Consider the following 14,159-nt stretch of genomic DNA (forward strand, 5'->3'; position numbering starts at 1 on the left):
TTTGTGTTAAGTGTCTCCCTGGCTCTTTGAAGCGGACAGTAACCAAAGAACACATTCCCCCATGAGGTCCTTACAGGTCAGTAGAACAGCGCCAGGGCAAGAAGAGAATAGGGTAGACAAAGCAAACAGGAGGTCTGAGGATTTGACTTCCCCCTCAAAGCGCTGAACATTTGGTGCTCATTGCCTCCATCAGACCCCCGCTGCTTTACACACTTCATCTGATACTTCCCTCTTAGTACAGCGCACACGTTTTTAGTTTTCTTACAAAGGCATCAAGTCACTTTTATCAACTCCAGTTGCAGTTCTCTGTAAGTATCGAATGTGTGTGTGTGTATTTTATATTTTACTACCCCCCCCCACCCCTCACCCCTGTTGTTGATTTGCTGCTCACTCTTTTCATCGCACTTGAAAGTCGGTTGATTATACTAAAGAACGCAATAAACTTCAGTCGCGCACTTTAACGTGGGTTATAGGGACGGAGGTGTTGAAGGCACGAGGGTCGGGTCGGGGTGGATGTGTGTGTTTGTGTGTCTAGGGGTTGGAGTTTGTGTGGGGGGGTGGGGTTGGAGTTTGTGTGGGGGGGTGGGGGTGGAGTGTGTGTGTGTGTGTGTGTGTGTGTGTGTGTGTGTGTGTGTGTGTGTGTGTGTGTGTGTGTGTGTGTGTGTGTGTGTGTGTGTGTGTGTGTGTGTGTGTGTGTGTGTGTGTGTGGGGGGGGGGGCACGACATAAGTTTGTTTTCTTTAGCTCTTTAAAACAGCCGCCCCCGGCTCTGTCCCCCCCCCCCCCCCCCCCTGCGGTGAGTGTAAGCCCTGGCAGGTGGTGTTAACGGCCGGGCCCCAGACTACCAGGCCTGCTCTCTCCAGCAGCCCTGAACGCTCCCGAAGGGGTCCTGAGACTGGAACACAATGCAGTGCCACCGAGGGCCCTGCTCAGAGGGAGAAACGTTCAAGTTGAAATGGTGACGTTGTCCCAACATTGAGTGGTGGTCCCTCCACTCGAGGCCCCCAGGGCTCTCAGGTCTTCACCTCGAGGTGGGGGTTGGGTGGGAAGTCTACAGAGAGTGTGTCGAACAGTTTTATGGGCCACAGTATAAGTGAACCGCCCCCTCCATCCCTTTCTCTTTCCTGCCCTCTCAGAACCCACCCCCTCCCTAACCCCTCTGCCCCCTACCAGCTCAATATGGACTTTAGTCGTTTCACACACTGGACCACGTTGGTGAATCTGCACCTTCTAAGGCGGGATTCTAAATCTGTCTGTACCACACCGTGTTCAGCAGTACACCGTGCAGTATACACCGTGTTCAGGAGTATACACCGTGTTCAGCAGTACACCGTGCAGTATACACCGTGTTCAGCAGTATACACCGTGTTCAGCAGTATACACCGTGTTCAGCAGTACACCGTGCAGTATACACCGTGTTCAGCAGTATACACCGTGTTCAGCAGTATACACCGTGTTCAGCAGTATACACCGTGTTCAGCAGTATACACCGTGTTCAGCAGTATACACCGTGTTCAGCAGTACACATCGTGTTCAGCAGTGTTTTAGCAAATAACCGGTATGAAATGACAGTATGAAATCACTCTGCTAATGTGGCTAATAATCAGCTGGACCCCCACTCTCCAGCCGAGCCAGTTCCCTCCAGGGCTGGTGGAGGGCGGCTGCGTGTGAGCGGTTTATCCGACCCATGTGTTCTGAACCGCTTGCAGGTGTCCCTGCAGGGCGCCTGGGCCTCGTGCCGGTGGACCCCGAGCAGGAGCTCCTCCTCTGTTCACCCACATGTTGCTGCATGAGGAGCTGTGTGGAGCAGGGCTCCGTCCAGAGACGAGCCGCTGGGCAGCAGGGCTTGTCTTGGGTCCCTGTCCTGGGTCCCTGTCCTGCTACTACTTCAGCAGGACGGGGGCAAACGAACGAGGCGTTTGTGAGTGTGTGCGTCTCCTCTAGACCTGGGGAGCCTGTCACCAGCGTTGTCAGTCATGCAGTGCATCGCGTGCCCACCGTTGTTCCTTTGGGAGCCCCTGGCTAAGGCAGGACTGAACCCTGTTCGCCCCACCCCCTGCGGTGCAACCAAGTGCTGCATCATCCCCCCCCCCCCCCCGGCCCCGATAAGCTGGGGTCTAAAAGGCGGAGCCAATCATGCGAGGTAGGAGTGGAGGGGGAAGAGGAGTGGAGGGGGGAGGTGTGGGGAAGATGACTGAAGGGCGGAGAGCGACGTTTTCCAATCGCACTAATGCACTGTATGCCATTACTACCAGCACCCCGCAGAGAGAGGCTGGCACCGCGTCTACACATCATTACTTAGTGCGGCAGCGCGTAAACTCTACTGTGTGTGTGTGTGTGTGTGTGTGTGTGTGTGTGTGTGTGTGTGTGTGTGTGTGTGTGTGTGTGTGTGTGTGTGTGTGTGTGTGTGTGTGTGTGTGTGTGTGTGTGTGTGTGTGTTGGCACTTCCTGCTTTCCTCAAAGAAAACATACAAAGGGATGTTCCCTGGCTTTGTGCTTCCTAAGGCAGTAGAGCAAATGGAAATATGCTAACTTTGAAAGTGTCAGAATGAGGAAGGGGGCGTGGCCCCAGTGGAGGCATGAAGTGAATCACCGTGTCGGTGATTCACTTTTGCATCGATTTGCTTCTTATACGTGTGTGTGTGTGGATGAAGCTGTAGGTCGTAAGCGTGTTGAACTCATGCATACACACACACACACACACAAGCCTACACACGCTACACACACACACCGATGCCCTTCTTATTGGCTTATCTCCGCAGTCTGTGGCCGACAGGTTGCTTGGTGCTACTCTGAGGGTTGGGAGGCTTCAGGGATCAGAAGGGGTCAGGGGACTCTGCTATTAGGCAGAATACTCCAGGAACCAGTGGGTGCGACCGTGAGGGAGTGACCTGCTGCTTTTGTGTCTGATACATTTCTTTACACACTATCACAAGTGTTCTTTTGGATCCAAAAAACAAGGTGTCTGTCTGCGTTTGTGTAGCCCTAAGAATGCAGAGTGGGCGGTTTGCAACACAACCAAGACCCGTGTGGGTGCTTGTTGTGGTGGACGGAGGCCCTCCGTAGTAACGCGGGCCCCAGCAGACGTGCTGTCATCTGCAGATGATTCCCCACTGGAACAATGAGGCAAAGGGGACCGCCTCATCTGTCAGTCTCTGCCACATGCAATCATCCTGGAATGCCTTTCTTCTCCAGGCCCCGAGAGCAGGAGGTGGTCATGATGGACTCACCACCCTCTCTCCACCCCCTTCCTTCTTCTACTTCAGCTTTGTGATCGTCTCTTTACACCCCCCCCCCCCCCCCCCCCCTCTCTGTTTCACTCTGATTACTTTGTCTTTATTTCCTCTTTCTGTCTGTGTCGGCCTCCTCTTTTTGATAATGCTGCTTCGTATAGTCTTACGTTTTCATGAAACGCACGCCTCGCATCAATTGCAGAAAAGTAAGCTTTCCGCCTTCCGGAGAGTGTCATTATTTCGCAGTCATAATTAATCATTTGAATCCCTCCAAAGTTAACGTAATTAACCCAGTATGACTGAAGCGGAGGCGGGCCTCTGAGTTCTAGTCACGCACAAGTAGCAGAATATTACAGAGTTGGATATCGCTTTGAGGCAGACAATAAGGGCAATGCAAAACCCCTTCCACCTCCCTGAGCACGTTCCCCCGCCCGGCTTTGGCGGTGGAGCCCTTGGGAAAGGGAACTCCGAGCCGGGCACAGCAAGGAAGGTTTCAGCCAGCAGACAGAATCGTGTCTGCCTGGCTGAGCTAGCTAAGCACTGGCTTAGCTGTCGTGTTAGCCTGGTGACAAAGAGTCAATGGGCTGCTCTGTTTGGCCCCCGCGGGTCGATCCAGGGCCACGGTGTAGACTCATGCCCTCTGGTTTCAGTTCCGGCTGTGGTAACTGCTGGGTCAGCAGGAAGTTTGGAAGGCGTTTAGAACCGGTTAAAGGAAATGAAAAGCCATTTTGATTTCTTTTTCTGGACGTTGCTCGAAGAACCACACGCACGCACGCACGCGCACACTCACCGAGGCTCATAAGGACACACACACACGCACGCACAGACACAAAGTCATAAGGACACACGCACACGCATGCACGCACACACACAGTCATAAGGACAATCACGCACGCACATTATATTGATTGATATTGATGTATTGGGACTGGAATGTAATATTTTACCTCAACAGTATTGTTCATTATTTTTACAATCTTCGTATCTTTCATTTACTGAGTTGGTATTCAGTATAATTAGGCTTTCGTATCCAATGAACAAATACGTAACACCCAGAACATGAAACCCTGCTCCCATATGGTGGTCCCCTCTGGGGGTTCAGGGGGGCGACGGGGAGGAAACACACCAGCCCCCTGGGACCCGAGGGTCTCTCTAGATTAGCTACCAGCAGCTGCTGCTGAACACTCTGACGACGATGATGATGATGATGTTGAGGTAATGCATAAACATAAGGATTAATTCAGATCACTCCGGTACCACTCAGTGCTTATTAAAACGGGCACATTCACTATGAGGACAGTTAGGACGTGCTCACGCTCATTTAACCTGATTGCCATCAGGAGAGAGGAATGCTAATGTTGCAATTTAGTTGCGCTGTTCATTTGCTGGAGCACATCCCCAAAGCGCACCTCTTCCCTCTGACTGTACTGTGGGTTAGCAATGTGTTAGAGAGCCGTGTTTCTAACACTGAGAAGAAGACAAAAGAGGGCCTGGTAGGAGAGGATGCAGGATCCACTCAGACACACGAGATCTCATTCAAATCAAAGTGGAGGTCCGAGAGCGTGTGTGCGTGCGTGCGTGCGTGCGTGCGTGCGTGCGCGTGCGTGAGAGATGGGCACTCCCTGGTCAATAACAATTTGACATTAACGTGTCAATATACACATGCAGGCCATGGCTGGTTATATTGATTTTAAAGCTGATTGGTGATGTAGTTCGGGGGGGTCAACCATTAAGCACAGAACTGGTCAAGTAGCCACAACAAGCGAATGCTTGTTGTAATGGCAACTGATCAGCTTGGCTTATAATTTCTGGTGAGATATAATTATCTAGAGCTCTGATACAATCATAGTTATTGACAACTCATTCAGCGCAGAGAGTTTCAGTGCAGCAGAGGAGTACAGCTGCTTCCTAACCCATCCTTCTGTCCCACTCAGATAATACAGTTATACAGTGGTATTGACTTCCAGCCAAATCAATTCACCATTTCTTCCTGAACTCATGAGTTCCTTTTTAATTCCAATCCCATGGAAACCAGTGCTCTCCACCTCGCTCTCATCTCCGGAGAGCCTCCCAGCCAGCGAAACCACAGCTTTCTCCTCAAAACAAACGGGTCGCTATAAATCAGTCCATTGAGTGTGCCCGGCCCCGAGAACAATCGGGCTCTTCGCTGGGGGCCCAGCTGCTCTCTACAGCCGGGCTTCAATGGGTCCCTCACAGTCTTCACAATAGATGGGCGCCGCTCGGTTCCTGTGGCCCTCACCTTCTGTCCAGTGTGAAGAATCCTGTTTTATTGGTGAGCTAACACTTAAACCGAACACACAGATTGTCGACTGGTCGCGGATTAAGGTTGTGCATTCATAAAATGCCCTGGTTCTGCCAAGTGTTACAATGTTATTGAAATAGTCGTATCAAATATATGTCTGTGTATTGGAGCGCTTTCAAAAGCTTTGGCATTCAAATATTCTGTAATCTATCAATGGCTGCTTGTTTTGTGGCTCATTTGGCTATGGCTCTCTACAAACAGATTATGTTTAACTGGTGTGTACCCGAGTGATGGAGTTCACTGTACAGTGAGGAGGGTGAATAATGATACGGGAACACTATCTTCTGTCTTTCCATTTGACATGCAGTATCTCCCCAGTGGAAGGCTCTCAGGTGGAGAAAAGTCTAACAAGGTGGCGCTGGAGAGGAAATCAATGGAGATCTGATGTAGCGCTGACGGCTCAAAAGCAGATCCCCGATTATTCTCGTATGAACTCTGATGATCCTGATCATCAGATCATCTTTTTTCAGTTTTTCTCCTTGTCTGTAAGAACCTCTGCCGACAAAGACGCCCAGAGGTGTTGTTGAGGAGGAAACACAGAGGGAGAGAGAGAGAGGAACCACAGACCCAGCGGCCTTCAGCCTCCATGAAACACCACAGGAGGGGGTTAGCACTCGGTGGTCCCCTCCTGGTCTGATTCCTGTTCTCCTCCTCCTCTTCCTGTACTCTTCCTCCTCCTCCTCCTGTTCTCCTCCTCCTCCTGTTCTCCTCCTCCTCCTTTTCCTGTTCTCCTCCTCCTCCTCTTCCTGTTCTCCTCCTCCTCCTCCTCCTCCTCCTCCTCCTCCTCCTCCTCCTCCTCCTCCTCCTCCTCTTCCTGTTCTCCTCCTCCTCCTGTTCTCCTCCTCCTCCTTTTCCTGTTCTCCTCCTCCTCCTCTTCCTGTTCTCCTCCTCCTCCTGTTCTCCTCCTCCTCCTTTTCCTGTTCTCCTCCTCCTCCTCTTCCTGTTCTCCTCCTCCTCCTGTTCTCCTCCTCCTTTTCCTGTTCTCCTCCTCCTCCTCTTCCTGTTCTCCTCCTCCTCCTCCTCCTCCTCCTCCTCCTCCTCCTCCTCCTCTTCCTGTTCTCCTCTTCCTGGTCTCATCCTCTTCCTGGTCTCATCCTCTTCCTGTTCTCTTCCTGTTCTCCTCTTCCTCCTCTTCCTGTTTTCCTCCTCCTCCTCTTCCTGTTCTCCTCCTCCTCCTCCTCCTGTTCTCCTCCTCCTCCTGTTCCTGTCCTCCTCCTCCTCCTCCTCTTGGTCTCCTCCCTGTGGTCCTCCTGGCCTTGTGGCTAGCAGACTGGTCCGAGGGTGCTTTAACAGAACTGGTAGAGAGAGAGAGTGTGTGTGTGTGTGTGTGTGTGTGTGTGTGTGTGTGTGTGTGTGTGTGTGTGTGTGTGTGTGTGTGTGTGTGTGTGTGTGTGTGTGTGTGTGTGTGTGTGTGTGTGTGTGTGTGTGTGGTCCCAGGGGAGGTAAGGGAGTGTGTGTTCCTAATGAGATGATGGTATGTGAAGCAGAGGATTCAGTTACTGGACCAAGGCTGGATCCACACAGCGCCGGAGAAGGGTTTCTAGATGTAGGCGTGGTCACTAGCAGTAAGCTTTTTGAAATACACTTAAAATTAAAAATGTTCTGGTAAGATTTTTTTTTTATCTATAGTTAGTTAATCATCAAAACTACCGTAACTGGGTACCCCTGGATGGAAGTATTTTTTTACTATTTACATGCAAAATGTAATGCATGCTAAAGATCTTAAGCAAAACACTGATTTGCATAAATTTTTACTCATCTCATCTTACTCTATACTTTATCCGATGGAGGCCTTCTCCTGGTGGTCTAAACCAGGGTCCTCTGCCTGGACCCATCTAAGGTCCCGGCTGTCTGTTGGGGGGCTGAGAGCATGCAGGGGGCCTCCATGGGCCCTGGTGAGGGCCCATTCACTCCACGTCTCACCCTGCTGCTCATCATACGTATTCCCAAGGAAGATCGACTTCATGTTGCTTTAATCAGTTTTTCCTTGAGCTTTGATCAGCCCTAGAGCGGGCTTGTTACAGCGAACATCAGACAGCCTCACACGCTCCTAGAAGAACAAGCCTGGATATTATTAGCTCTGATGATGCTTTGGTGTTTCATCATTATACACTCGTCTCGCATTAATCCAGCTACAGTGCTCTAATGTTGTCACATCTTGTGAATCTTCTATCAACTCTGTCTCTCCCTCGGTCCACCCTACCGGTCTCTCTGTCTGTCTGTCTGTAAATGTGTCTGTTTAGCCCTGGCCTTTTCTGCCCAGACCAGCCCACTACATTATCAGCAGACACTACATAGTGTCCACAAATCTCCCCAAATCTCGCAGCATCTCCTCTCATGCATTTAGAAGTCCACAAATCTCGCTGGATCTCCTCTCATGCGTACTACAAAGGAGTCATATTCCTTGATAGCAGTTAACAAATAAAGCACGTAACTATGAACTAAAGGACTAAAATTGACAGCAATCAATCAGTCTTTATTCATTATAGTGTCAAATCATAACAGAAGTTATGTCATGACTATGGGTGGGACGAGACTAACGAGAAGAACCAGCCATGTAGCCTTTTTATGATGTAGTGACACTTAGTGAAAAAATGTATCCGTCATGAAGGATGACTTAAGTCTCAAAAAAGCCCTAAGGCCTACCTGCATAACTGTTAATTGAACTTAAAAGATATGCAGATGTTTGAAATTAAAATCATCAATATGAAAATCTTCAACCAGGAAATAATCATAATCAAACCTTTCTGTTACAAGTAGCATAATAAACTCACAAAGTAAAGATCTGTCTGTCTGTCTGTCTGTCTGTCTGTCTGTCTGTCTGTCTGTCTGTCTGTCTGTCTGTCTGTCTGTCTGTCTGTCTGTCTGTCTGTCTGTCTGTCTGTCTGTCTGTCTGTCTGTCTGTCTGTCTGTCTGTCTGTCTGTCTGTCTGTCTGTCTGTCTGTCTGTCTGTCTGTCTGTCTCTCTCTGTCTGTCCTCCTTTTTTTTTATTTTATTTTTTAAAATATATATTTAACATAGAATAACTTCTAGCAGGTCAGGTCATGGTAGCAGAGACATTTATGAATTACCAATTTTCATTTTATCACATAATAGTATGTTTCTTCACATAAACCTTTAAACATTCACATATTGCATTCCTCTCACCACATGAAATAAGCTAAGGGAACCCAAAAGTGGCCCAGTGAATGATGGAGGAGAAAAAGCAGGTCCTCAAAAGGGGACAGAGGGAAAACAACTCCTTAGGCTCTCATATATAGGGTGGTCAACCTAAAAGAGACATGGAAACATTATTAAGTCATCATCACAAATCAAGTATGAATTCATATAACATTATAAGACACATGACATACTCAACAAATCAGAGACGACTCAGTGGCCAAAAAGTGGTGAAGTGGAGGCAGTAAGAGAGCAAGTCCTTGAAAATGGAGGGGGAACAACTCCTCAAGCTCTCACCTGTCAAGTGGTCAACCTGAGAGGGACATGATACATTATTAAGTCTCTAATCATCACAAATTAAGTATGATTTCATAAAACAAAAAAAATGATAAACTCACCATACAGGAGACTCAACAGCCAAACGTTGATGCAGTGAAGGCTGACACACTCCTCACTCTCTACAGCCTTTTCACTCTCAGGTGGTGCAGTCTTTGGACTGCCTGCATTGGTCTGGCTCTCACCCTGAACTGACCAGCTCGACTTGCCCTGAACCTCTCTTGGCTGGACATAGGGAAAGCATTTATCATTGGATGAGGAAATAACTCAAAACCACAGAATAATGTACAAGATAAAAGATTAGTTAATATTGTGCTAAACGTTCAAGAGTGTAACGACACTAATGGCTTTGTCATGTTTTGATTATGACACTAGTGTTTTCCAATGCAAATAAGTCAGATCTTTGTAAAATATACCTGAAAATGCTCAAAACAGCACTATACACAGCCATTTGAAAACTACAATAAAACACAGATATTAAAGTTACACAAAAGTTACACAATAAATTCAATGGCAAATATTGCAAATTAAACTAATTATTTCCTATAGGTTTACTTGTATTTTGTGCTAAAATTCAAAGTATCATCTGTATTTACAATACAGCTTGATTCTGCATCTCTATTTACAGCTCATGAGTCCATGTCAATGTTTATGGTTGCTATGGCAACAAGAGACTGCTGACGTTAGCAGCTGTTAGCTAGCTTAGCTAAATCATCTGAACAATAATAACCCATAGTATCACAATTCGGCATATTTTAAAAAAAATCAACCACAACTACCAACAGTCACAGCCCTTCAACTCTGGGCTAATATGTTGTCACAAGTATGCAGTTAATTAGGTCACATCACATTCAATGTAAAAACGTTTTCCACACTGTTTTGGACATGTCTCAAAATGTAGCCAAGCTAGCCCAAGGCTAACGTTACTAACCATATATGCCTCCACTCGCTCGTCTCCCGGCGCAGCAGCACCTGCTAGGGTGTTGACCCCGGCACCAAATAGGTCTGTCAATTTTGAACATTTAGCAGCATCCACCTCCAGAGACTTCAGCTTTTTAAGTCGCAGTTGTTCAGCGCCACCCGGGCGTTTCTTGCTTTTATCCATTTTCAGCTCCGTCCCGCGATTCCGGCCCATGCCCTGAGGTCCCGCCCACCCTGGTTTGTGTTGTGATTGACAGCACTGTCAGGGCTCTCTGAGCCTGTCAGCCCATGATTGATTGACAATGACAAACACAGACCAATAATATGTGTCGATGCTGGCAACACACTGCTAGCCCTCTGTAGCCAATTGGACGGCCTAATTGGAGGGAATTTAGAGAGAGAGAGAAAAAAAAAAAATCTTTGCGGACCGGACCGGCCCACATTGGGTCAACGGCCCACCGGGACGATGCCCGGCATGCCAGATGGCCATTCCACCCCTGTCTGTGTCTACCCTACTGGTCCCTCTCTCTCTCTATCTTTGTCTGTCTGTCTGTCTGTCTACCTGCTACCCTACCGGTCTCTTTCAGTCTCTGTCTCTGTCTGCCCTACCGGTCTCTCTCAGTCTCTGTGTCTGTCTACCCTACCGGTCTTTCTCCTCAGTCGCCCCCTCCCTCCCTCTCTCTCTCCCTCCCTCTCCGTCCCTCCCTCCCTCCCTCTCTCCCTCCCTCCCCTTCTTGTGTCCGCTATTACCCGAGGGCACTCATAGTGATTCTGGTTATTGCTTTTGAATCGAGGAAATGCCCTTAAAATGGATATTAGACCAGTGTGTGTGTGTGTGTGTGTGTGTGTGTGTGTGTGTGTGTGTGTGTGTGTGTGTGTGTGTGTGTGTGTGTGTGTGTGTGTGTGTGTGTGTGTGTGTGTGTGTGTGTGTGTGTGTGTGTGGGGCAGCTGAATGGAAGCCATTGTGTGTGTTTAACTATATTCAGTGGGCCCAGTGGGCCTCTGCTGTGTCAGAGAGAGAGAGAAGGAGCACACGGCGCCAGCCTGTCTTGGTTTGCAGCGACCTAAACATAAAGTCCCCCAAAAACGAATTTCCTTGTGCCCCCTGAGACGGTCGTCAGGTGTACAGTGGTACATTGTCTCGCTCTGGGGCTCACAAATGTGTGTGTGTGTGTGTGTGTCTGCCTGCCCCAACATGCCTTGCCACCTGCGTATGAAGACACACATAAACACACACACGTCCCCCTCTGTGCTCAGACTAGATTGATTGGGGAGCTGTGGTCTATTTATAGCTCTCTGTTCAATAATGCATCACTGGGAGACAGCAAGGAGACGTCAGAGGACACACACACACACACACACACACACACACACACACACACACACACACACACACACACACAGTGAATGCGAACGTGAGATTCCAGAGTTATCATTTGATCAAGACCTCTAGCCTGAGGTAAAGACTGATAGCTGAAGCCATGATGGAGTAGCAAGACGTACTGTATATGTTGGATCAAGCCTTAAAACACTCACCATCCCTGGTTTTCTCCCTGTCTCTGCAGGCTTTGGATGTCGACCGCAGTGTTTTGTACAAGATGAAGAAGTCTGTGAAGGCCATCTACGTATCTGGGCTGGGTGAGTTCTCTCTTCTCGCTCCCCCCTCCCTCACCCCACCTCCCGCCCCCTGTGACGAGTTCCCTCTGCTGGGTGAGTTCTCTCTCCCTCTCTCCCCCACCTCCCCCTGTGAGTCGGACTCTGCCTCAGCTGGGTGACATTGTCGACTATTTGAGGCTTTGGGAAAATCCTAAAAAATACTTCTTTTTTTTTATAGAAGGAAGATAACCCCAGATTAATGAGTCAGAGGTGGGGAGGGGGGAGGGGGTGACCTGGCCTTTACCCGGGAACAGTGCAGAGCTCTGTTCAGAACCCGGTCACAGCTGTCTGATCCAGACCCCATAAGAAACAGGTGTGTGTGTGTGTGTGTGTGTGTGTGTGTGTGTGTGTGTGTGTGTGTGTGTGTGTGTGTGTGTGTGTGTGTGTGTGTGTGTGTGTGTGTGTGTGTGTGTGTGTGTGTGTGTGTGTGTGTGTGTGCATTAACTACTCATGGTTCAGGGTCGGTGCACAGAAGTAGTAGCCCCCCCCAGAAACAATAGAAGGCATCATGAGACCAGCTCCTCCTCGATAGACCTCAGGGGCTCTGCTGTTATCGTAGTGAAGCCACATGTTTGCTGTGGGTTCAGAAGTCTCCCAGTGTTGACATTAAAAACGCCTGTATTTAGTGTTCCACCAGGGCTGTTGGTTCCCCTCAAGGGGAAGGTGAAGCCTTCTGTCACGTGCATGTGTCACATGATAGATAACATCAATGTCGTCGACAGCTGCCCAGGTCAAATGACCCTGTGTGTGTGTGTGTGTGTGTGTGTTGTCCTGCAACAGTGGATGAGAGGAGAATAATGAGGAGGCTACTACACATAAGGAGCCTCTGACAGCGGCTTCACATTTGTAAGCCATTAGCAGGATATTTCCCTTTTGGACGTTTTCAAGAATCGTTTCTTTCTTGCACACATCAAGTGTGGAAGTGAATCATCGAACCAGTTGAAAAATTGGGGGGGTAGGGAAAGAGTCATTTTTACGTTGCCACCGTTCAAAGGAGTTATAAATAGCAATCAAAAACAAAACACACTAATGGAGTGGATTAATATAATTAGGCCTGTTCTGTTTTAACGTCAGCTTAAATCTTTGCTTATTCCGTGCTCAAATGATTCACCTCATGTTGGTGAAAATATAACCAATCCCAAGTACTGTTGTTGGTTTAATATAAACCAGGAAAGGGGATGAACCCATCAGGGGAGAGAATCACAGGCAGAAGAGATCGACTTTATTGATATTGTCTCTTCATCGTACCGTCCTCTCCTGCTAGGATGGCTAACTCGGTATAGCGTCAGGAGTAAACTCCAGTGTCTACTGCCCTGGCCTTGAATGGGCACAGGGAAGGATGGTAATGGGCGAGTTAGACAGACCAACATCCACATCACGCAACCTTGTGAGGGGGGGGGGGGGGGGGGCTCAGGGCTCGGGTAAATCAGCAGCGCTGCCTCCATCCCGGTCGACCTCTGTCCCGGTCGGACCTCTGTCCCGGTCGGACCTCCGTCCCGGTCGGACCTCCTCTGAGGCGGGTGCGGAGGCAGTAGGCCTGGACCCCCGGAGCTCTGCAGACCCGAGGGACAGAGGAGAACCAGAGGGGACGGGAGGAGCTGGGAGGACTTGTTGCCATGGTGGGGGGTGGGGGTGGTTTGGCTTGGATACAGCTGGGGAATAACACAGAAATAACCAGCTCTGCGGTCACAGCTCTGAGGCGTTTTGGTTCTGGTTTTAGCAATAATATTGTTTGCAGATAACTTGAATCTCTAAAAGGGAAGGGAACAAATTAAGGATTCCGAGAAACAGAATAAATGTATACAGCGTATACACCTTTTCTATTGCAAGTCCCAGGATGTTTTAAAGAATCTGTCAATGGATCACAAACTGGGCTGTTAGAGGAGGGAGAGGGTGAGGGGGGTGGGAGGGAAGAGGGTGAGGGAGAGAGGAGGAAAGAGGGTGAGGGCGAGAGGATGGAAGAGGTAGAGGGAGAGAGGGAGGGAAGAGGGTGAGGGAGAGAGGGTGGGAAGAGGTTGAGTCTCACTCTGCTGAGGAGAGTGAGACAAGGCCACCTTTTTGTTCCCTGATGGAACCACGCTCCCTGATTCTTTGTCAGAACTCAAACTTGTTGTCAAGCTAAGTCTAGATTTCCCGTGTGTGTGTGTGTGTGTGTGTGTGTGTGTGTGTGTGTGTGTGTGTGTGTGTGTGTGTGTGTGTGCGTGTGCGCGCGTCTCACACACACCACCTTCGTCTGGGGCTGGCGGTGCTCGGGTCCGTCGGCTGCCACTGATTACGCACACACACACACACATCCATCACAACACCCTGCATGTTTCAGATCACACACGCACGGGGGCGGGGGGGTATTCTGCATTCTGTTGTTCATGAGGAGCGGTGCTCAAAGCGCTCTCATCTGCCACTTCAGATGCAGCCAGAGGGGGCCGGCCCTCCTGGCAGCCCGCCCAGGCAGTGCCACTACAAAGCGGGGCGTCAACAGTAGGCTGTTGATGTGCGGCTGGGGGCCGGCGCTGCTCTGTCTTTCTTTTCTTT

General features: G+C 49.3%; 1 protein-coding gene across 3 annotated transcripts in view; it reads left to right on the forward strand.

Annotated features, from left to right (window-relative positions):
• asap2a (ArfGAP with SH3 domain, ankyrin repeat and PH domain 2a) overlaps positions 1-14,159 on the forward strand; it is a 47,063-nt gene that overhangs the window by 6,977 nt on the left and 25,927 nt on the right. For all 3 annotated transcript variants that reach the window (XM_056590432.1, XM_056590433.1, XM_056590435.1), the window contains exon 2: positions 11,537-11,609. In XM_056590432.1, coding sequence (XP_056446407.1) covers positions 11,537-11,609 — 73 coding nt within the window. The remainder of the gene's footprint in view (positions 1-11,536; positions 11,610-14,159) is intronic.

Source organism: Gadus chalcogrammus, chromosome 5, assembly GCF_026213295.1.
Source record: "Gadus chalcogrammus isolate NIFS_2021 chromosome 5, NIFS_Gcha_1.0, whole genome shotgun sequence".
Taxonomy (NCBI): Eukaryota; Metazoa; Chordata; class Actinopteri; order Gadiformes; family Gadidae; genus Gadus; species Gadus chalcogrammus.